General features: G+C 37.8%; 1 protein-coding gene across 1 annotated transcript; it reads left to right on the forward strand.

The window, feature by feature from the left end:
- Nucleotides 1–22,320, forward strand: LOC102232260 (mitogen-activated protein kinase kinase kinase 5-like). Its single transcript, XM_014472236.2, has 28 exons — nt 1–651; nt 739–878; nt 1,842–2,029; nt 2,883–3,051; nt 3,352–3,458; nt 3,648–3,818; nt 4,664–4,776; nt 4,890–5,049; nt 5,166–5,316; nt 7,937–8,041; nt 8,400–8,449; nt 8,929–9,024; nt 10,237–10,321; nt 10,577–10,710; nt 10,986–11,113; nt 14,672–14,808; nt 15,371–15,476; nt 15,572–15,729; nt 16,407–16,608; nt 16,699–16,867; nt 17,186–17,351; nt 17,952–18,137; nt 18,218–18,323; nt 19,159–19,405; nt 19,593–19,705; nt 20,642–20,739; nt 20,843–20,919; nt 21,842–22,320. Exons 1-28 carry the CDS (start codon nt 309–311, stop codon nt 21,936–21,938), a joined length of 4,002 nt encoding a protein of 1,333 aa, XP_014327722.1. The 5' UTR covers nt 1–308; the 3' UTR covers nt 21,939–22,320.

The raw sequence follows: 22,320 nt of genomic DNA on the forward strand, positions 1-22,320 counted from the left end.
CCGGATTGTTTGTGCGTAAGTAGGTTTCTTGATTTCAGCGTACAGGCTTTGAGTAGCAAATCCACGCAAGTCTTTGCACTTGAGTGCCCGGTTCAGTTTCGGTCTCAGGAGTAGGGGAGGAGGCCGGGGTAGAAAGGCGGATCCTGTGGAGGGAAGCATTAGGAGTGCTTGACGGGATGTGGGACGAGCGGAGGCGGCTGCGGCACACCTGGGAATTTACAGGAACAAGCAACGGTGTCTTCACTTTTCCACCACAAAACTCCCAAAACCAGGACATGCACTAACTTTCAGGCACATTCGGCTGGAAAATGTACACGACGGAGCGCAGGCGGATGAGCCTGCGTGACGGGAGGAGGAAGGATCCCGTGTGGGTGTCCGCTGGAAGTTTGTGGCAGGACTCTTCGGTGCTGGAGCTGACCGCCAGCAGCGGCGGGTCGGGCAAGCAGCTCGTATCCCCGCGCAGTCGGAGCAGAGCGGTGTCCGTGGCTTATATTGTCAGCGAGGACGCGTCTGTGCCGCAGACAGAGGAGAACCTGTCGCTGAAGTGTTTGAAGGAAGCCTGCGCAGACGCGCACGCCTCTTTCAGAACAATTTCATTTGGTAAAATTTCAGTGGGAACCACAGACATCCTGGATAATTTCTACAATACAGGCAAGTGCAGGCCCCAGCAGACTTGAGGGAAATATATTTTATTATGTCTATCAGTTAAACTCAGCCTGCCTGTTCATCTCTCTGCAGATGTAGCAGTCGTGGAGATGAGCGACTCTTTCTGCCAGCCTTCTCTTTTCTACCACCTGGCAGTGAGAGAGAGCTTCAGCATGACTAATAACATCATCCTGTATTGTTACAAGCAGGACAGTGATCTGCAGGCTCTGAAGGTAACGCGTGTATGTAATGGTCTGAAATCCGGGTAAAACTTTAACTAGAGCATGCAGCCATGCTGGATTACAAAACTGCTGGCTGGCTGTCAGACAAGACACGGCAAAGAAACATTGTAGATTTCATGACGATTGGATTTTAATGAATGTAAATACAGGCAAGTACATGCAGTGTGCTTTGCGAAAACCCTATTGTTATGATGATTATTTACTGGGCCATGATTTGTGGAAGGTCCAAAATCCAATTATGTCCATTATCTCTTATGAAACAACTGAACAGTTTTTTTTTCTAGAACGTGTTGTAGGCTTGTACGTTTTAGGGTGCAGAATAGATGCATCGCAGTAAGTGTATTTATTTTCAAGTAATTTAACCCAGAAAGAAATCACACATTTTAAATGTTCATCAAGTAAACTATTCATTTTGAGTAAAATATTTCAGGAGTTTATATTTTTCTAATTTCTTTAAAACAATTGTCCTTAAAATGCTTGAAAAGAGTACTGTGAACTGTCAAATGTTCTTTCCTATATCTATGTATTTTGCATGACATTTCTGCACATACAATCTGTCTTATTGGTCTATGGTAATATTCTGTATTTCCTGGAAAGCTGAATTTGGAAGTTTCAGTAATACATATGAGTTTCAGGTTTTGAATTGAATGATTGAACTAGAGGAGCTTTTCAATGAAATTCTAACATGTCAGATGGAGCTATTGTAAATATAAAACAGACACACTATAGTCAAGACTTTTGGGTTGTATAAGATTTTTAAGTTCATTATTTCGCAGCATAATATCATATTTGGGTGTTTCGGTTTAAAAAAGGCTTTTTTTTATTCAGACTTGGGATTATTTTGTCATTAACTTTCCAATTAAATGCCATCAGGCATGCACAGACATAAAACTGTTAGCCAAAGCCACGAGTGCTCCTCACAGTGCTTACTGATTGCCTGTTCTGTTTGTTTAGGAACAGTGTGGGAGTTACACCTTCATCCCGTACGTGGTGTCACCTCAGGGCAAAGTGTTCGCCTGTGATGCCACCATGATGACCTGCATCAAGGAGCTGATGCAGCCCAGTTTGCAGCTGGAGCCCCTTCTAACCCCGCTGGTGGAGAGGCTGGTGCACCTGTTGAACAATGTGCACATTCAGTCCAGGTCAGTTAAACGTCACAGTTCTCCAATTACTTGTTTTATCATGTCCCTGCATGCACTGTCAACCCAAATCAGTAATCATTACTAAATTCACGTATGGTTAAGTGACTGCATTGGGATGCCTAGGTTTTGCAAAATTAAAAACCAAACAAATCAAGCTCTGTTTACATAAAGTATTATGTCCAAGATAATGAATTACTAAAGAACTAAAGCTTTCAAAACTGTTTATGAGTAATTAGCTCAACCATTAATCATATATGTCAGTAATCGTTACGATTATCACTGTTTGTTACTTGTGTTATCAGTAATCATTATTCTGCATGATAACTGAATCAAATTTGCGCCTTACCATATGTCGCTAAACTGTCACATCAACATACTGACCCTGACTTCCCCACTTCATTACATTATTGTAATCAACAGGGAACCCATGCAGCCAACTGTCAGATGAAACATTCATTAGGCTCTCTGGTCTTCTTCTTCTTTGTGTAGGCATACGACTCAAATGTGCATTACTGTCACCTACTGGCTCACCTGTCTGGTGTTCACTGACAAATCCCTCCCAAAATCAGTAAAAACATGTAAATGAGAGGAGTCCCAGCTAAGTGCCAATACTACAGCAAATACTCGTTTTGAGTAGTTTACAATTCACATTTTGTTTAGTAATGATCTCGCCTTTTTTGCAAAATAATGAAAAGATTAGTAATAGTATATGTAGAGTACAATTTGGGTGTACAGTGTATGAACTCCCTGTAAAAACACAATTTTCCAAACTTTAAATTCCACTTGTTTTGGTTTATTGAAGATTGTGAAACAGTGGAACACTACCTACTTTCCTTTGTGTCTTTGCTAACAGTGAGTACTTCCGGGAGTCACTGAGGCAAGAGATCCGCTTGGCACGGGAGCGATTCAGTGGAAGAGCTCTGAGCGAGGAGCTGAGTTGCATCCAGAGTCGCCTGGATAGCGTAGATCTGCTCACGCCGGATATAGTCATGAACTTTTTGTTGTCCTACAGAGATGTTCAGGTGATCACTTTATGAGTTTTGTCTAGTTTTAGTATCTGTACAAATTAAAATGGTTTTATTTGATAAAACCATTTTGTAATAATAACAGAGGAAGGTCACCATGTCTTGTAAAAAGATGTGTGAATTAAATATTGAGATTTAGCTGATCATAAAACCATTTTTCTTAAATTTGAAAAAAAAGGCTTATTATGAAATAGTTTACAGGTTCTTAGCACATAGTGCCCAAATTTCCTATGCAATTGATACAGAAAGACACATTTTCTCCTTAATTTTTGTTCCTACTTTGTTACTTTTCTTTAGGATTATGATGCCATGATCAAACTGGTGGAGACTCTGAACAACCTGCCGATGTGTCAGGCAGCAAGGCATCAGAATATCAAGTTTCATTACATCTTTGCTCTGAACAGGTACCCACCTGTTTGTGTAATCTACAGTACATAATTAAACATTTGTAATCACCTCTTTTGTGGTTTCAGCCATGTGTTTAGTAGTATTCTTTGCACATGGCTTTTATTTGTTTTGTTTGCATTCAGTCCTCTATAGGATTTAGTCAAAGCTGCCAGGCTCCAAATATAATCCCTTTATCCCATTTTTAGGAGGAATCATCCCGGTGATCGAGCAAAGGCTCTGAAATTAATCTTGCCCATTGTGGAGTCGGGGGACAAAGTGGCATCAGACGTCTACTGCCTGTGTGGACGGATCTACAAAGACACGTTCATGAGCTCTGGCTTCACTGACGTATCCAGCAGAGACCAGGCCTGTTATTGGTACATCCAGTTTGTGTGTTTTTGGATCCGGCCATATACTGGTGTTTCTCAGGATATTAAAATAAGCATAAAAAATTAAACTCTGAATCATTACAAGAGAAAGTAATGTATTTCAAGTGTTTATTTCTATTAATTTTGCTGAAAGGAGCTCACAGTTAATGAAAACCCAAAATTCAGTTATTGAGAAAATGAGATTATTGTATTCAAACAAAAATTTTATATTTTAAGAAAAAAAATGCTATGCTAAGGCCAGCTAAATCACAAAGAGAGCTGCTGACTTGACAGTTGTCTGGAAGATTGTTTTTAGCCACCGCTGAGGGAGGATTATAGGTCACAAAAGGTCACCGGTAATACTGGACAAATACTGATAGTCAAGAAGGTGGCTGTTTACAGTGATGAGTGGAAGGAAAATTTGTTGTAGAAAACAGAAACCAAAAGAAAAAACAAAAGCACAAACACATGTTATAATGACTAGGGCGTTTCGCTTCTTACTACACCACTTGGATGCAGCAATTCATGTAAAAGCATCGAGTGTCTTACTTATTAGTAAGGTGGGGTTTCTGTAAAAATGCTAGAAAAAAATAATTTTCCGTATTATTTTGCAATTCAGACAAAACAAGTTTGAGGTTTTCATCCATGGATTTTGATGAACCCATCAAAATCTAAACAAAAATAAAACCACTTGAAATTTCACTCGGTGTGTATCTGATGTATTAAATTTGTAACTTTTTGAGATCCATGTGTAAGAAATCCAAATTAGATGCAGTTCAATGTTTGAATTATTCAGTGTTTTCCAGTAAATTATGTATGTTTGACTTTATAAAAAATATTGTATTCATCCTTAGGTATGGAAAAGCTTTCGAAGCAGAGCCAACCTTCCACTCGGGGATCAACAGTCTGGTCCTTCTGACGGCAGCTGGACATGAATTTGAAACCTCCATTGAGCTGCGCAAAATAGGTGCAAATCTACTAATTCTCAAGACTCTTTTAAGGAATTTCATAATGTTTTTTTTTTTTTAATGAACATATACTATGATAAATGACCTAAAGTTTCTACATAAAAATATTTAGGTGTTACCATAAGCACGCTGCTCGGCAGAAAGGGCAGTTTGGAGAAGATGACAGAATACTGGGATGTAGGATTCTACCTCGGAGCAAACATCCTCGCTAAAGAGTTCAGGAAAGTCATAGAAGCTTCTGAAAAGCTCTACAGACTCAAGGCTCCTGTTTGGTGAGAATTAAGCACAAATTCTTGAACTCGTTCGTTTTTTTATGTTTCAAAAGCATTAAGCGAATATTTCAATTGTAACTCCATGTGGACTAATCATTGTTATGCGTTTCCTTTAGGTATTTGGCATCCATTATGGAGACGTACATCCTGTACCTCCAGTTTGCCAAGCCTCCTGAGGTGAGGTCTCCCAAAGAGGATACGGTGGACTTCTGGATGGAGTTGCTCCTGCAATCCTGTAAACCCACCGTCTCGACAAATCGCTGCCCAGTAAGAGAATACAAACTACGCTGGCATACCTCACAAAGATGTGTAAAAAGCTTTTATAAAACATTTTATTCACCTTTTGTTGCAATAGCAGAGCCTCACATATTTGTTTCAATTTTAAAAAAACTGTTGTAGTACAGTTTTCTCAGATTTAAAAGAGTTACATGTTAAGAAGTATTTTTGACACTACATCTAATGACATTTTTTACAATTTCTGTAATAACAAGATAAATGATTTTGAATTTAGATATTCCTTATATCTTTTTTGTTTAGTTACTAAAACTGTAACTTAAAAAAGGAAAGTTGTATTTTTTTCCCCAGCATTATAGGCATAGACGATACTGGGACTTTAACTAGAACTGGATGCTTTGGCTAGAATAGAACAAGCGTAAATGTTTTGTTAAAAAAACTTTAGGTGGATTCAGTGTGGAATAAAATACAAATATGTGGAGAAAAATTGGACATCTTCTGAGGTGTGAGGTGAGGAGTGTGAGAAGTGATGATGAGGTAACGTGGAAACTTTATTCTTAGGGTTCCGAAACACGAAGTGTTGAGAAAACATCTCTAAACTATTTAACAATTAAAAAATGGATGGCCTTTATCAAAAACAACTAAAATTGATCTTTTATCAGGACAGTGATTCAGAATATATGGTCAAAAAAAAACATAGAAATGGTTCAAAAATCAAAATTTTTCTTTGGCCAAGTCAGTTCCTAGACCTAAATCACATAGCTGAAGAGAAAAGAGCTCAGGACTCTAATAGTTTAGAGATTATGCAAAAAGGGATGGACAAAGATCACTCTAACACTGAACGCAATGAGAATAGGTGTTGTGTTGACAAAAGGGGGTTGTAAATATATCAACTCCAGATGTGCCAAAAAGTATTACAGTGAACCCTCGCTATAACGCGGTTCACCTTCGACGGCCTCGCTGCTTCGCGGAGTTTTTTGTGCAGTTTTTTTTCACAGTGCATTGTGTTCTGCGTCCTGATTGGCTAAACAGTTTCCGCGCTTCTTTTCTACCTGTGTGCCAATATCGTTACGGTATTTAAATATACAGGTTGGCAAATTTTGGCAAATATTTTTGCCCAGAAGAAAAAAGAGCAAGTACCGATAACTATGTTGTTCTTTCGAAAAAACACACCTGCACCTCAGGCTTCAGAAGAAGAAGACACTAGAGAGCGGAGTCAGGCCGCAGTGTCACAGGTAATTACTTCACGGATTTCGCCTATCACGGGTTCTTTTTGGATGCAACCCCCGCGACAAACAAGGGTTCACTGTACACCATTTACCATTGATGTAAGATATTTTCTTTACTAATTTAGTTTACATAAATATTTATATGTAAGATTATGTTGCAAAAACACAGTTAATCTATCTTAAAGCTTTTACTGACCTTCAGTCTGGAAAAGTTAAAATAGAAAACAATTGATTCCTGCTGGATTTTAACCGACATCCACTCCTCTTTAGATCCTAATCTTATCAAGTAAGCCTAATTGACAATAAGACAAATTGCATTTCCTCCAAAAATCCACTGTGAATTGGTAAGATGATATGTTGGAGAAAGCTCATCTGATGCGGAAATGCGTGTTAAGGACCACTAATTCTCAGAAATATTAGAGGAGCAAACATTTTCAAAACAACACACTGAAGAATTACAGTAGATACAAGGGAGGGATAGATAGTATAAGATGAAACTTGAGCAGAAAACCACTGAAAGCTGCGATAAAACCAAGCCAGCCAATTCAGTCTGCTGAAAGTAGCTTTGGACCTAAATAATCAGCAGTGAACACACAAGAGAAATGCAGTAAAACTGAAATTCTACAGGGTTAAAGGTCTTTACAAAAAGAAAAGTGTGTAAGCTAGTTGTAGCTACCTGTAACGACAGTGGTTTTTGTGCTACCGTTAGTAAAAGAAAATCATACTGTTAGCATATTGGCTAATGAAAATCTCATCCACCTCAATAAAAAAATCCCCTTATATCTGAGTCATGCAATTCAAATTCCTTAAAGCACAGTTATGATACAGATGTGTGACTTGTTGATAAGTAAAAGGTATGAAAATAGGAAGATTTTGTTTTCAAAACTGAATTGGAAAAGTTTAGCCTGGCAGTAGATTGGATCATGCTATAGCTTAGGTGGAAAACAGGAGTATAAAACCAAAACGTTTATCAATTTTAAACTGGGATTTTATAAGAAAAGGGCAAAAAATATTAAGAAGTTGAATTATTTATTATTAGCCCATTTAAAGTTTCAATGACCTCACTTGGTGAAAGTAAAAGAAAAGCAAAGAATCTCTAGAGAGAACGAGATGTTGAATGATTTGAACGATTGTCTCATTGAAATCTACATGATTTAAAAACTTTGTTTACAAAAGTGTAGTTAAATAGCAAAGTTCATAGTCATTAATGTTGAGCTTGAAATAACTAAATATTTTTGATATTTGAATGGTTGATAATGCACAAACATTGTAGAAGTAGAAGAAGAAACTGTATGGAAAAACATCAGTACTGGTAAGCTCTCAGGAGTTTGAATCCAATAAATAAACAGCAGATTTTATCATGATCTCAAAAGCTATAAACATACTATTATTGAATGTTGATTGAATTTGAATTTGTGTGTCAGGTGCTCATTCTGGAGCCCAGTAAAGTCTTCCAGCCGTCTATTGTGAGTGTGAGCGAAGAGGACGAGAGTCGCACTGTTCAACTGAAACACGTCACACCTTTGAAGGTTGGAGCTTCTCCATATGTCTTTCTGTTTGTTCATATGTCAGAATACAATATAGGATATGCAGTGCTGCTTTTATTACTGAAGTTATTTAGCTGATTAATGTTAGCTTGAATGTTGACATTAGTGCAGTGTATGAGCAAATACATGAGGGAAAATATTACTTTTCTCATGCCACATATTCCACACAGATTTATTTTTCTTCCATTTATGCCTTCATGCAAATGAAAACTGCATGAAGGCATAAATGCAGTTTTCATTTATGCCTTCATGCAGACACACACCGCATGAAGGCATGTGTGTCTGCAACCAGCTTATTTTTTCCCCCCCATATTTTCCCTTTTTATAATTGATTCTGCAGAAAGGCTTACACCAGTGGACTTTCCCAGCAACTAAAATCCGAGGAGTGAGGTAAGATGTGTTGTTGTCAGGGAACCCATAAAATGCGGGTTGTCTGGGGAAATTTTGGCTCGCCCTCACATTTCTGTTCCATCAACATGGTTTCAGGTTTGACCTCTTTCTTATTTATTTGTTGATTTCCCCTGTGGCTGCTGATCGGTGTCACAGTGCTCTCCAGCATTATCTTAGGTGCTAATTTAGGCCATTTTGAGCTAATACAGCAGCGAGCTGCTGGGCTGGTAATGATTTTATTAGGTTTCAGTGTGATGTGGAGTGATTTCAACTGGAGTTGAACATGACAATACCCACCCTTCTCCCTTTGCTTGGCCTGAAACAACAAAATATTAACTTTACCCATTGTTCCAAACAGAGATTAGATAGTATACCAAAAGCAGATTATATTAGTGTGTCATAACTTATGAGAAGAATCTTTTTTTTTCATTTGAATTTAACAAATAAAGAACATATATTCGTATCTATTTTCCCTAAAGTGCATCAAAGAATGATGAGCGTAGCTGCTTCCTGTATGTACACTACAACTCTGATGACTTCCAGCTTTGTTTTCCATCAGAGATCCACTGCAAGGGGTGAGTAATTTGTGTATTTGAGCTAAACAATGACTCGCTTACTGCCAAACTGCCTGAACTGGCTGCGCATATGAACAGAGCCACCGGCACATTGTGGAGGAGGATCATAAGGAGATGTTTTGTCGCCAAGTTCAGGCAGTGACCTGAGGAGGCGATTGTGATGAAATCAGTTTGGGTGACTCATGTTTCCTTTGTGCCTCCTTAAAAACACTGATCCTTTCAGTTCTGCTTCGGATGCGTAAGCTCCCGTTGAATGTAGGAGCACACATTTTGTTTTAGTTAGAGATAAAAATGTTTGTGTTTCCTCAAGAGGCCTTAATACAAGGCTGTGTTTACTAATGCTCGTGTTACTTGGGAATGCTTTGAACTTTGATTGAAACTGAGAGTCTTTTTCTCTTATTATTTTTAGATGAGGAAGCTCTTAAATGCTTTGGGATATATTTTTATATGGATTAACTTTTTTATTATTATTATTTATTAAAATGCTGCCAAATTACACAATGGAGATTAAGTGGTTTTTATTTAAAAAGTTGTTTTCTATGCAGGTTATTGTAACAATGGTTTAAAACAATTTTAAATAGAAGCCAAAACCTTAACCTTCCCTTTATATTAGTAAGCATTCCTTTCTAGAAGTGAAAAGTAGACAACAGCAAGTCAACAGCTCTCGGCTAGAAGTTGAAGCTTGTTAAAAATGACAGGATCTTCAACGTTAGCGTGTCCAATATAACATTTCTGCATCATAATACAGCATGAGGAAATGCTAACACATAAAGTTTAAAGCTGTTCTGACAGACCTCTCAAATAAAATCTAAAACCTCAACAAAAACAAATTTTTAAAGGTGTTTTATGGATATTTATTTCCATTTGTTTATTCATCTGCATAGTTTTTTTTAGTAATGCACTTTGACACCTTGTCCTTTTTCACTAGTTGTTCAATCAACAAACTGTAATGTACTGTATTTTATTGGATTTATATATGACAGACAGATGCAAAGTATTACATGTCTATGAAGTGGAAGAAAAATTAAACATGGTGTTTAAAATAACTCTTAAAAAGTGAAAGCATTTATTCGCTCCTTATCTGGAATAATTTTTTTTAAAACTGAAGGTTATGATCATTGTTTTTACATCAGGACTAAAATAACTAAAAATAAGAGCTATTTAATTAAGATATATCTTTATTTGCAATTTTGTTTTATGTTCTCTCACTAGTTTCTGCGAGTTGGTGAACTCTTTGCTTCACCAGGCTGAAAACCCCACACACGACCCCCAACTTCTAACGCAGGAGATACTTGAGGTCAGTTACCGTCTGTACTTCTTTCCTCTGACGCAATGTTCTCTCTATTTTAGGCCTTTCCTGGCAGTGAAACAAGAAAAATAGCAGCAGTTTTCCAAGAAAAATGCACAGTGTGACTTTTCCCAAACATGTTGTGCTTGTGTGCTATAGTTAGAACAAAGATTTTAGTCAAAAAACTCTCTGAATTGCCTTTTTCATTCTATACCTGTAAAATTCCTCACAATCCTGCTTCTTTCCTGGTTCTCAATGTTTCAGTTCATCTACGAGACCAATGAAAATGGCGACAGAGAGGTTCTTGGGAAAGGGACGTATGGTGTGGTGTACGCTGGTAGAGACCTCAGCAACCAAGTCCGCATTGCCATCAAAGAGATTCCTGAAAAGGACAGCACGTATGAGATCTTTATTCACTTGATACATTTAGCTTTTTTTTCCCCCGTCAGCTTGTTTTGCTGACACAAAGTGACAATATTTTCAAATGTGCAAGACATTGTAATGTGTATTCTGATACAAATATGAGAGAAAGAAGTTGAAGTGAATCAAACATCTTTCTTAGGACAAACTTTAATAGAAATTTTGAGCACCTAATCCCTCTAAATGAATATGCTTCCTGATTGTGTGACTAAAGCCAATATGTAACATGTGTTGCTGAATTTGTGTTACTCAGGTACTCGCAGCCGCTCCATGAGGAAATAGCTCTACATAAAAGGCTCAAACACAGGAATATTGTCCAGTATCTCGGCTCCATCAGTCAGGACGGTTTCATCAAAATCTTTATGGAAGAAGTCCCAGGAGGTACAAATTCACAGATAAAACATATGACACTCACAAAGCAGCCTCCGCACTTACTGTCAGGTCTGGTTAAAATGTGTATAAACCCTTACAATGATAAATTCATCTGATATTGTGTCAATGTAATTTGTTGAGGACATCCTTGAAAATAAACCTGGGTATGTTAAGAAATAAGCTGAATAAATCCTTAATTGCTGTCAAAGCTGTCACTACAATCTATGTCTGGGAACAGGACAACAGTTAGTTTTTTTATTTATTATTATGTTTCACAAAATGAAGCATACAGAGGGAGGAATCTTTGACCAATCCCAATGTCTCCAGCCATGGATCATCGTTTTTGCTCTCTTCCCTTCCGCTCACCCTACAGAAAACCTAAATACTACAGAAAGCTTGTAGGATTTAGTTGTAGGGACTGAGATGGTCATGAAGAAGGTAGATTTTTGTATCTGTTGGATCTGATTGTATCAAACAGTCACAATCCTGCTATCTTATTTAAAACTATTAACTCTCTTCTAAATTATCCACATAGTGGTTTTATAGAGACTTCACCTACTATATGTGAAAGCTTTTACACTTTTTTGATGAGAAAGTCTTCTATTAGGGCCCAGATCATCCCCTCTGCTTATGACCCTTCAGTCGTTGTGCCTTGTTCTGCTGTTTTACACAGCTTTGAATGTGAGACCTTGCAGTCATTGCAGGAGGTGGTTAGTCACTTAAGGCCAACTGGTTCTCCGGATGATGCTATTCCACCCCAATCATTTAAAGATGTTTTTCTTACTGTGGGTCCTTCTGTCCTTGCTATTGTAAATAGCAGCTTGTCCTCAGGTGTTGTTCCTAAAACTCTAAAACATGCAGTTCTGCAGCCTCTACTTAAGAAACCAATTTTGGATCCTACTGTTCTGGCGAATTATAGACCTATCTCTAAACTGCCTTTTATTTCAAAAATTCCTGAGAAGGTAGTCTATAATCAGCTAGTAATATTCTAGAGGTTTTTCAGTCCAGTTTTAAACCATTTCATAGCACAGAGTCAGCTCTTTTAAAAGGTTTTAATGATATACTTTTAGCAACCTATTCTGGTGACTGTGTTGTTTTGGTGCTGTTGGATTTATCAGCTGCTTTTGATGTAGTTGATCATGGCATCTTACTTTCCCGTCTGGAACAGTGGGTGGGCGTCGGTCCCATAGTTCTGGATTGGTTTAAATCTTATTTGGCCAAGTGTACTTTTTCTGTCTGTCTTGATGCCCATACGTCCCCCTCTGCTACACTGTCGTGTGGTGTCCCACAGGGCTCAGCTCTAGGCCCGCTTCTTTTCTTGTTGTACCTCCTTCTTCTTGGCTCTATTTTTAGAAAATATGGGATTTCTTTTCATTGTTATGCAGATGACACACAGACATATTTACCACTAAAGAACGCAGACTTCACCTCTTTCCAGTCTCTGTTTTTATGTCTGGAAGATTTGAAGGCCTGGGTGGCCCTATATTTCTTGAAACTTAATGAAGATAAGATGGAGGTAGTGATTTTTGGCAGATCCACTGTAGATTCCCTGACCAATCTTGGCTCTTTGGCCCAGTATGTCAAGCCAGTTCTTACAAATTTAGGGGTCAAGATGGATGCTGGTCTTAAGCTGGAAGCACACAATAGAGTCGTTGTAAAATCCAGCTTTTTCCACTTAAGGCAGCTAGCCAAAGTAAAACCTATTCTTTCCAGACAGCACTTCGAAACAGTGATCCGTGCATTTGGATAATGCTGGATAACTGTAATGCACTTTATATAGGAGTCAGTGATTTATATATTTCCCAACTTCAGTGCTGCTGCACATCTTTTAATAATATGGTCAAATAAAAATTTGACCATATTTCCCCTATTTTAGCCTCCTTACACTGGTTGCCAGTACATTTTAGGATTCATTTTAAAATCCTTTTATTTGTTTTTAAAGCTCTTAATGGCCTTGCCCCTCCCTGTCTGTCTGAGCTGTTACATTCTTACACACCCTCTCGTTCCCTCAGGTCAGCTGATCAGTTGCTTGAAGGTGCCAAAGACAAAATGCAAGTTCAGAGGGGACCGTGCTTTTTCCGTGGCAGCTCCCCCTTTCTTTGGGCATAAGACAGACCTCTTCACTTGCTGTTTTTAAGTCCCTTCTTAACACCCATCTTTTTTCTTTGGCTTTTGGCACAATCTGAGAGGTTTCACTTTGTTTTATTGTGTCTGTATATTAATATGTATTCTATATTCAATCTTTTATATTTTATAATTTCATTGTATTTTATGATTGTGTATAGCACTTTGGTCCTGTCGGTGTATAAAGTGCTTCATAAATAAAGTTGGTTACTAGATTCCCATTTCACTGGAAGAGAAACAGACCCACAGCATCACAGATCCTCCACCAGAGCCAACACTGAGTATGAGAGGCTTTCTCACAGTTTCATCCTTGGTTTGATGCCAAACCTACCTGTGGTGCTTGTTGTGGAAACATTCAACTTTAGGCTTATCTGACCAAAGCAAATCTGTCAGCTAAGGATCTAGCTGAGTTAGCAAACTCTACATGTTTGTGTTTGTGATGGTTTCCTGGAATGTGTCCCAGACAACCGGTTGGAATGTGGATAAAAATAAATGTTTTTTTATGGACACTTTGCTGCAGTTTGGAACTTTGAGTTGGATATATATATTTTTGTACCTCCATCCTCCTCATTGTGCAATATGTTAAAACAAAAATGGGTCCTTGTTACTCAGAGTTCCACCTGCTTCAGGCAATTTCATTATTCCTTTGAATGTAGATATGAGCAAATTTGTGAAGCCTGATTTATAGTGTTCAACACTCGCCACACACACTTGATTGACATTTATGTTATTAGATACCCTGCGGGCTGCATGGTGGAACAGTGGTTGACATAGTTGCCTTAAGGCAACAGGATTTCTGCATGGAGTTTGCCTGTTCTTTCCATGCATGGGTGCATTCTCTCTGGATAAGTTTCCTCCCATAATTTTAAAAACATAACTGCTGGATTAATAGGTCCAGCAGTTGCCTTGTAATGATGTGATGACTTGTCCAGCGTGTACCCCACCCCTCAATTGGGTTTTGAAATAGTTTCAGCTTGAGATTATGCTGCTGGAATCAAGAAATATGGAGCACACTGTGACAGACAGTAATATTTAGTCATTGTGGGAAACTATCTACTCTGGAGGAGCAGAAACTTGCTGCTTAGGAATTTCCAGAACAAGCAGAGCCAAGTGCTTGTTCCGACTCTGGCTGTTTTCTTTCTTTATTGCGTTGCTTTTGACGGATTGGTGCCTGTCAGGGATATAATGTGTTCAAAAGAACAAACACATGTGATGAATCAACATTCACAGAAAACCTGTTTTAAAGCTATTAGTCATTCTAAAAATATCCTGCAAGAGGAAAACATTTTCAGACTATGACGTAACTGTAATAACTGAAACTAAACATCAAACCTGTCTGATCGGACACACAAACAATTCGAATGTTTAAATTTGTGAGTTTTCAATGGAAGCTTTAGCCTCTAAAGCAAATATTGAAGGTTTTTATGCTTTGCACTTTTTCAGGAAGTTTATCTTCTCTCTTGCGCTCCAAGTGGGGTCCTCTGAAGGACAATGAAGCTACCATCATTTTCTACACCAAACAGATCTTGGAGGGACTGAAGTACCTTCATGACAACGAGATTGTCCACAGAGACATTAAGGTGAAAAGTTATTTCCTTTGACTTACCTTACCATTGTTAAGTATTTGAAATTTTCCTGGATCTCCGGAAGGAATCATTTAAAAAAAGCATATATATTTAAACTGGTATAAAAAAAACAATAAGATATATACATAAAGATATGTTGACTTATAAAACAAGCCTACAGATCAGATCACAGCAGGACATTTTCATAGATGACATGATGAGCATTGTTTATATTTTTTAGAGGATTTTTTCTGTCTGTAGGAGGAGAAACTAGAAAATGGATACATTTTTAAAAAAATCACAATACATTTAATTTAGTAAAAAAATAAATAAATAAATTTTGTTTTTTATATTTGTGACGCCAGCTGCTAATGGTTTAAAAAAATAGCAGCCAAGTATTGCACACTTTCTTTGTTTAATTGATCATTACAATATCCATCCTAGCCAGACTGGTAAACCTGGTGCAAAATGTAACTATTTTCTCAGGGTTGTAAAACACTGGCGGTTTAGTTAATCTAACACCACTAGATTGTTTCACATTAACTTTTCCTGATAAGTTATTTCCCCTGTGGTGCAGGGCGACAACGTGCTCATCAACACCTACAGCGGCGTCCTGAAGATCTCTGATTTTGGGACGTCCAAGCGGTTAGCAGGGATCAACCCCTGCACTGAAACCTTTACAGGCAAGAATCATGGGATTTGTAGGCTTTCTAGGAACTGGTTAAAATAGAGAGCTTTAATCACTGGCCTCTTTTTATTTATTTTTATTTTTTTAAAGGAACACTTCAGTACATGGCTCCAGAGATTATAGACCAAGGGCCTCGAGGTTATGGGAAGCCTGCTGATATTTGGTCCCTAGGGTGTACTATCATAGAAATGGCAACAGGCAAACCTCCTTTTCATGAGCTGGGAAGTCCTCAGGCAGCCATGTTTAAGGTAAATAACAAACACATGTTTTTGTTGGGGTTTAGTGGTGATAGTTTATCGTGCAGACATTATACACAATATTTAATATGTGAATTGGATAAATTAGCAGCTGTCTTACTCTCCTTACTTTATGCTCAGCAATGTGATGCTGTTTCACCATTTTTAGTTTAAAACATTTTTATTATTCTGGAGCAATATTCTCATCCTCGATGTCATGGTTTTATTAGCTGCAGGCAGAAAAACATCCTAATGAGCAGAAATTACTGTCTGTGAGTAATTAACCAATATAGTTTGCTTCACGTAGTGAACTGCATATTGAACAATAATAACTAATTTATTGAATATTTGGGTACTATCTATTTGGCTTACAGTTGGATTGTCACCATATTTCAGACTAACCATCGAAACATTAATAAAAATGTATCTTTCAAGGATCTTCTGTCACATGTGCTTATATTTTTTTTTTTTACAGAAATCAAACCAGAGCAATGCAACGATGCATTACTCAACGATGCATTGCTCTGATTTGAGGCATTGTATCACTATGTTGCATTTTAACATGTTAATCTTGAATTTAAATCAAAATAGACCTCTAAAATAAATTATTTTACATCTTCTGGATTTATATCATCTATCCAATTTTAATGTTTTATAAACATGATTAACTCTGTGATTATCCCATTAAGGTGGGCATGTTTAAAATCCACCCGACGGTTCCAGAGAACATGTCAAATGAGGCCAAGGACTTCATCATGAGCTGCTTCGTGCCAGACCCGGACGACAGAGCCACGGCTACAGAGCTGCTGAATGACTGCTTCCTCAAGTCATCCTCCAGGAAGAGGATCATACCCCCAAAGGTCTCAGACTCGAAAGATTCAAGTCATTCTAGTAAGGCTTTATCTGAACTTCACACATTTGTCTTATTTTGTTATGAAAACTAATGAATTCTCTTAAATGTAACCTTACTTGTTTTTACAGCTGATTATTATCGCAGTTTATCAGTGCCCATCTCCATCCTGGTGGAGGACACTGATTCGGACACAGGCTCGGTTGACCTGGCGTCTTCTCTGGACATGAGGAAGCACTTGTCCCCCCTCAGAGTGACAGCGATCTCAGAGAGTCCGCCCTGCACCAGTGGCTTTCTGTCGTGAGTGAAATTTTTGTTGAGCTGATAAATCCGAGCTGTAACTGTATTTCTGTGGGTCATTGCTCGATCAGAATCGAGCAACTTTGAGGTTTTAGTTTTAAGGTCAGGTCAAGCTGCTTTCTTTTTAACAGAAAAAACACAGAATTCTTTTTCCTTAAATCCCACAACTGTGTATAGCTTTGGAAATAACCTACAAACCCCACTTTTTTTATTTCTCCAAATGTCATCATCGACTTTATTACCACATCCTGTAATTTTCATGATATTCCAGTAATGTAGTTTTATCTAGCTGACTCACTTCTTTGTTCTGCTGTACAGAACACCATATGACTCTTCATCAGACATGTCCAGTCCAGCCTCTTCGGAGGAGAACATCGGCCTCTTTTTGCTGCGAAAGGACAGTGAGAGGAGAGCGACGCTCCACAGAGTCCTCACCGACTACATAAGTTATGTTGTCACTTATTTACAGGAGTCAATACTGCAGGTGTGTGGAGCAAAATTCAGACAGAAGATTAAAATGTTTACAGATGAAGTTGATATTAAATGTATGCACAATAACTTTTATTGTGATGTTTATCCTATGCAACATGTGTCATAATTGTGATGTGGTCAGCCTCTCTATTTTCCATTGACCAGGTTTTGTAATGTCATTGTGGTTTTCTTCACTTGTTAATAATTGATTTTACTGTGCTGTGGTATATACATAATGTTGTGGTTTTTATGCCCTTCTTTTGGTGAATTAAATCAGTTAAATTCCTTTCTGCAAGCTTCAGCTTCAGCAAAACATTGCAAATTTGCTAATGTCAGAAAAATCTTAGTAAGACAGTTGAATTTTTTTATTTGTTCATATTTACTTTAATGGTCTTTTTTGACTCAAAAGACTATTAAAACAGGATCAAAATTTAATTTATTAAACTGTTACTTTAAGAAAGTTAACATTTATTCAACCATTGTTGTGCATTTTTAAATCTGTAATTATTAGACTCATTCTTTTTTAATTGCACAGATTTATAGTTTAGAATTATTGGGAATAAACAGTAGAAATAGTTTCCCCTTTTGTTTCAAAATTTCTCTTCTTTAAAAGTTGGATGAGGGATCAACACTTAGTGAAGACCACATCATCACACTTATCGCCTGCCTCCGTCAAAACATCCGCTCACCAGACAGAAAGCAGCTCGCCACCAGCCTTCTGGAGCTTCGCTCAACTCTGTTAGCAGCAGCAATACCTCTGAACAGCCTGCAGACGGTGCTCTTTAACTTTCAGGATGCAGTAAGTCACTTTTTCTACTTGTATATGCAACATAAAAGGTACCTTCATGGACTCATATTTAACATTTGCTGTGTGTGTAGGTGAAGAAGGTGTTGAAGCAACAACAGGTGAAACCTCACTGGATGTTTGCTCTGGACAATCTGCTGAGACAGGCTGTGCAGGACGCCATCACTGTCCTGCTCCCAGGTACAGGACTATTTCACACTTAATTTCCTTATCTGTGTTTATACAACTGCTACTGGGTACACATTTATTCACAGCTCTGGTGATGATGTTCTTCATCTTTAAAATCTTTAAAATGACTTGATCTCTAGTCATGCTGAACACTCAAAGCGCTTCTAGACTACAAGTCTCATTTTCCCATCTCCACTAAGTGTTCACACTCCTATACATCAATATGCAGGTCAGTTGGCCACCTAGCGGTAATTAGCTCATCATTATTTGAGTAAATATTGAGCCCACCCCTTTCCATTTGTAAAATGAATTCTCCTGCAACATTTCCAAAGTCACCTAAACAGTAAAATGTAGAAACATTTTACCTCTGTACATTTATTCAGCTGGGTTAAAACATTAATGTTAAAAAAAAAATGCTGTAGTTATTTAAATTATTCAGATTTGCATATAAAACAAATGTAACAGGAGCATTTTTTTACCTCATACTTTACATTTTTTAAGTTGATCAGAATCTAGGAAGTTTTAATTAAAAAGCTATAGTTCTGTTTTTCCTTTGGGTGTAAATGTGACATGACTGAAGCTAATTTTATGCTCTAAAATGCAAAAGACAGAAGAAAATACATTGAATCTGAGTTGACTAAAATTAGGATTGCTGTGATTATGCTTCCTGCTAGATAAATTTAGCAGTGCTATGATGCTCAGATCATCTCCTACTGGTTTACGGGGTATCAGTTTATGTGACACAAATATCCTCTGCACACAGTGATGCACATTAAGGAGGATTTAATGTTTTCACCTGATGTATTTCCTTTCATGTGCGTTCACTTCTGATCTCCTCGCCTCTTAGAGCTGAAACTCCATCTGCAGTTGTCGTTTGAGACCGAGGACAGCATCCCCGAGGAGCAGTCTGTCGACCCAGACACTCCTGTAGCTCTTGTCCCCGACCAGCCGATGGCGCCAGTAGACAATCGGCAGGCAGAAACCGGGAATGAGAATGGGACATCAGCCAGGCTCGGCCCCCCAGATAAGGTCTTATTCGACAGGAACTGTACGCTCAGCGAGAAACTGAAAGACATGAGAGTAGAGACCAGGAGGTATCCTTCAGCTCTCTCCACTCTTATTATCGAAACAAATAAGAAAAAATTCATAGAGCAATACAGTAGAGCAACGGTTTCGCTTTTAAAGTGTGAAAAACCTTTACAGGTTTTCCAGTTTGGCAGACGGGAGCATAAAAAATGTTGCATGTTTTTAGTGCTGATGGCTTTTTGTGTCATGTGTCAGACTGCTGACTGAGCTGAGTGAGAAGGAGAGAGAGTACCAGGAGCTGCTGAGGGCCTCTGTCCTGAAGAAAAAGGAGCAGATAGATGAGCTGAGGAAAACGTTCATCATCGAAGGTAAAACTTGTTATGAGTACAGAGACCAATGCATTCAAATGGATATTTGTAATGTAATCCTTGTAAGTAAAAGGTGAATTTATTATAAATCTGCTTTGCAAGTTGAAATCAAATTAGCTTTAAAATATCAACTTTGGAGGAGCTTTGGACTAGTTTCTTTTTTGCCCTACCCACTTAAGTTTCTCTGTCACACACAAACTAAAGTTAACTGATAGTAGGCATTTCATGATAACATATTTTGTCCAGAAATTATTGCAGTAACCAATATTATTGTTGTTTTGAGACCACTGTTGACTAGTAGCATTAAAAAACATAATAATGCAAGTACACTTACTGAAATATCAATTCACTTATTTCTATAGAATATTTATCACAGGATCTGGAAAACATTTGAATATCCAAAATAAGTAAGCAAACAACAAATAAAATGGATTATGAACATTATAAACACACCTTCAGTGAGGCCCTTCAAAATATATTTACTCATTAGGTTCACACAGGGAAAACAGGCAAAAGGGCCAGTTGGGACTTTTTTGAAAAGAGAAAACAGTAAAACTCACTACTGTGTACTGGATGTCAAATGTTTACAGCACTGTGTTTTTGAATGCTGGCTTTTCAGTGACATTAAACTGCATGACCTCAGAGGGCCAAGCCCTTTTGGTCATCATGAGTGTTGCTTCACTGCTGCAGTCTCTACCACGCCTCTGTTTCAGGCATGTTGCTGCCTGGACTGGTTTCCCTCTGAGGCGTGGGCCACAGATCAGAAGCTTATATGCCCAAACTTGATTTGGAAGTTTGAATAATGATTATACAGTCTGCTTGCAGAGGCCAAAATGTTATATTTAGGTGTAAGATTAACATCACTTAATACTCCATGAATCTAGTCTGTGACAGTTTTATTGATAATCTTACTGTGGTACAATCTCTACCTTACAGAAAGCGAGTTGAATTCAACTAAACTCTCTAATGCAGAGACTAAAAGTTTGGTTTGCTGGCTCCAATCTGTCCCTGTGAATCAAGACACCATCAATAAGGTAAATCAAGTTAGGGTTTTACTTTTGGTGTGTAGACCTAAGGCATGTCAGTATTACTCATCTGCTCTCCGTTCATTTCATCTATCCGCTCTCGTTTTTTTAGCTACTTGCTCATGAGTTCACCTTGGACTGTCTCCTCCACATGGCCTCCAGAGATGACTTAGTGTACTGTGGATTAAGGTAAACTGTCTCCGCACATCATCCTCACACAATCTGTCCAGGCAGAAACAGGCACACATCATGCATCATTCACAATAACAGTTTTTGTATAATTGATGCCCTGGGCAAGAGCCTACTTCTGGTGCCCACAAACAAACACACAACCACACACGCACACAACTAAGCAGGTTCTGGATTTTTTTTTGTCTCACTTCTCCATATTATTAGGAACTAAAATATACTGAACTCATAATAAATGAAAACTTGGTAGATACAAATTGGCAAGCATATTGGCTACTTGCTTAAACTAGGATTTCAATATTATTTTTTTAGAACATTTAAAACATGTTGTTTTTTTTCTATGAGTTTAATAAGTTCATTAGGATAATTATTCAAAATCTGACCAATGCAGGCTTTACTATTCTCATGCTTGTCTAGGTCTAAGATGTTCTTAATGCTAACAAGTTTTTCTTTTTTGTGTTTTCAGGGATAGAAAAAAAAGATGTGTTTTGAAAATAATCCTTGTTCAGTGTAGCATAAGACAGTCTGGCCGGTCAAAATAAGTCAAACCTAGAGGCAGAGATGATCAAATGCAATTCAGTCTCCTTAAAACATTAAACTTTATTTATTTATTATTTATTGACCTTTATTTAACCAGGTAAAAATCTATTGAGACCAAGGCCTTAATTTACAAGGATCACCTGGTATTTAAGTCGGTTTCATCATCCATCTGCTGTTTATAGTTGTATTATTTAGCAATTGCACTATGCACACTACATGTAATTTATAAAAATATGCAATCTTTTTTTTGTTTTGTTTTTTTCTTTTGTGCTGGTACGCTCCCCAAACTGTGCTGCCCTGCTCAGAGAGCCATAGTGTCGTACCAAAATGATTATATAGTTTGTCTGGATCTGTTCTAATTTGTCCTACATTGCTGTTTCAGAGGTGCAATGATGTGTCGACTCTGGACGGTCATCACAGATCGAAGGAAGACTCCTCTGAACACGAGTGTCAAGGACAGTGAGGACACTCGGCTTTAATTGCTGCTGATGTTAAGAATCAAAGGACAGTTTTCCTGACAGGCTGGCCCTGTGTGACCGGGAGTTACAAGCTGCTGATGTAGACAGATTTTAGTTACTGTGAATTTATCTTGTAAATGCACTGATAATGTGTCTTTGTGCCTGTTAGCAGAATCTAATATTCTCCTATGTTTTATACATTCTCTCAGGGCTTTGGTATAAGGGATTTATTTTGAAGAAAATGTAGCCTAGAGGAGCATTAATGTGTAGGGAAACAGACAAACTTATTTTTTAACTTTTTCAGACACATTTTACAGTTTTCCAGAAGCTAGCTTAAGTTATTAACACTTTCAGGACAAATGCTCTTTATTTGTATTTAACAGGATATAAAAATAAAATTGGA

The sequence above is a fragment of the Xiphophorus maculatus genome, chromosome 3, assembly GCF_002775205.1.
Source record: "Xiphophorus maculatus strain JP 163 A chromosome 3, X_maculatus-5.0-male, whole genome shotgun sequence".
Classification (NCBI taxonomy): Eukaryota; Metazoa; Chordata; class Actinopteri; order Cyprinodontiformes; family Poeciliidae; genus Xiphophorus; species Xiphophorus maculatus.